The sequence below is a fragment of the Octopus bimaculoides genome, chromosome 11, assembly GCF_001194135.2.
Source record: "Octopus bimaculoides isolate UCB-OBI-ISO-001 chromosome 11, ASM119413v2, whole genome shotgun sequence".
Lineage (NCBI taxonomy): Eukaryota > Metazoa > Mollusca > Cephalopoda > Octopoda > Octopodidae > Octopus > Octopus bimaculoides.
In genome coordinates, this window is record NC_068991.1 from 74396727 (window position 1) to 74399226 (window position 2500).

The 2500-nt window shown below is 38.6% G+C and overlaps 1 protein-coding gene across 1 annotated transcript in view; it reads right to left on the reverse strand.

Annotated features, from left to right (window-relative positions):
* LOC106867570 (solute carrier family 22 member 6) overlaps nucleotides 1–2500 on the reverse strand; it is a 68537-nt gene that overhangs the window by 20338 nt on the left and 45699 nt on the right. The window contains exon 4 of the mRNA XM_052972011.1: nucleotides 1784–2014. Coding sequence (XP_052827971.1) covers nucleotides 1784–2014 — 231 coding nt within the window. The remainder of the gene's footprint in view (nucleotides 1–1783; nucleotides 2015–2500) is intronic.

Below are 2500 nucleotides of genomic sequence, written 5' to 3' on the forward strand. Positions count from 1 at the left end.
GACTACATCGACCCTTTTCTCAATTAGTACTTATTTTATCGACCCCAAAAGAACGAAACACAAAGCTGACTTCGGTGCTATTTGAACACAGAAGTCAATCCGGAAGAAGGATTTTGGGCGGCGCGGGAATTATTATGTTAGCTTGCCACCTTAATGATGGTGAACTGATGATGAGGGTGATGATGATGATGATGATGATGATGATGATGATGATGATGATGATGATGATGATGATGATGATGATTACGATGATGATGACATGATATAAGCAAGGTTTAGCGATATTAGACTCTTGATTGTTGACAGCTCTCTCAGACAGTACTGAGTTGTGTCAGACACCACAAGATGTAGACAGATCGCGCCTGCATAAACCTCCAGATTGTAATGATTCTGGTAGACCATCCGGAGAACCTGGAGATACACTTCATTGTGGGAGTGGAAAAGAGATCGCTCAGGCTGACTATTACAGAATAGACGCCTCCGAAGCTACACGTAGTAGCAAGGCCACATGGGTGGGAGGGTGTCATCTTCCGACATCTTTCAAGTGGAAAACCTTTAAGTAGTCTTTGCTGTCACACGTGTAACAGCTAGGCATCTGTCCAACTCAGCTGGTCTCATGGTTTTTTTTCTTTTTGCAAATGTAACAAGATAACTTCAGAATGACTCTGTTTTCGGTGGAGTCATTAGGACTAACTCCATCCAGCCACATATCGTTCCTTGTTACCTCGGTGCTTATCGCGTTCCCGTACACAAGTGTCGCAAAAGTACCAAGCTTAGGGTCTGCGCCTTCACCCTTATCTTTTACTGTAACCTTTGTGCTACGCCACCTATTGATAGATGTTTTACATAGCCAGACAGGTGTGTAAAACACTAGCGTGAGCTGCTCTTCTAGCATAGTCCGCTTATCAATATATTTTATATTGAACAAGATATTAATTTTACTCACACAAGGAAAAAAATGTAAGCTACTCTAAACATTTTTAGTGGTTAGACAGATTGGAAGTGTTTTTATCATTTGGGCCAAGGGGAATAAAAAAATGGGACTTGAGAGTTAATTTGTTTTTTAGATATTACCGGTTGTAATAAAGATATCGCAACTCGTTTAAGGTTTCAGAATTCGTATCTGCTATGTCTGACACGACATACAATGAAGAGTTAAAACATTTTTAATCTGAATAGACCCAACTGAGATTTGTGGGGTAAACGAGCCAGTTTACCTGATTTCTTTAACAGACAGGTAAACACATTTTTATCATCCTCCATGTTTTCTCAGTCATCTATTCGTGTAAACTTTATTGCAACTGCGTATAAAACCCTCTTTGTCTGATGTGCAATTTTATTTATGGATATGAAATACTTCACTTTTGATTCAAGAAAAATTGATCCAAGCAAAACCACTAACAGTATGATATTTTTGCGCTATTTTTCATACTGAATTTTATTGATCGGTAATAAAGAAAAAAATGTATTGTATCATTACAAATGAGGAAGCGAACCCAATTTAATCCGGGAGTCTTAATATGTTGAGCCTTGTACTACCTAAAGACGTGTAGGGGGGTAAAATGATGCCATGTGAATGATACAATAAGTATTATATGAAAGGCAGGGAAAAGTTAGAAGGCTTTTGAGAATCATGATTTTAAATAACGATGTTCGACATAATTTTGACGGTTACATCTCTCCGTAGTCTTAAGCGCTACCGGCTCCGGTCTTATGTAACTGCCGAACTTCTCTCTTGAAGACCCTGCACATACACACACAATAGGAAGTGTTTATACTTTACCTGAATAAAAATGCCTTCAAGTCCCCGTAATACTGCAAACACAACATAATTTGGAGAAAATGACGATCCGACACTGACGATTAAAGTAAGAATGCCACTCAGCACCAAAATAGGTTTACGTCCTCTTGTATCGGAAAAGTAAGGCATGCTCAAGGAACCAACCACGCCTCCAACGGCATACAGCGTTTGGGTGAGTTCAGCCAGACCAGCTTTGCCACAGACGAGATCCCACTGAAATGGAAGTGGATCGTAAAAAGAACACAAATTGAGAGAATAGAAGGGATTTGATTTGGGAAGGTGTTTAAATCTGTTTTTCCTAATTCCCCTTAAAAACAGGCTCATCCAAGGGTTTTCTTTCAACTTTTATGTCCTGTTTCTCCAACTATGTACGATTCCTTAAGAAAGAACCAAAGATTGGCATTATTTACTTAGCAATACGAAACATTGCAATTAAAATCTCTATTAAAGAAAAGAATCACAATTGTAAATTATTCAGAAGTTCCATCCATATAAAAACAACAGATTTTTTTTTGTTCTATTTTGTTTCCTTGCTGAGTCTGAATAAAGGGGCAAAGTTCATAAGTTTGTAGGCCCTCCCGACTACGGGAGTGAAAAGATTAATATCATCAATATTCTGTTGTGTGTCAATACCTGCAGAAAAGACCTAAGCGGGAAAAAGATTCTAGTGGGACGATGTTCTGGTGATGAAGAATTAGA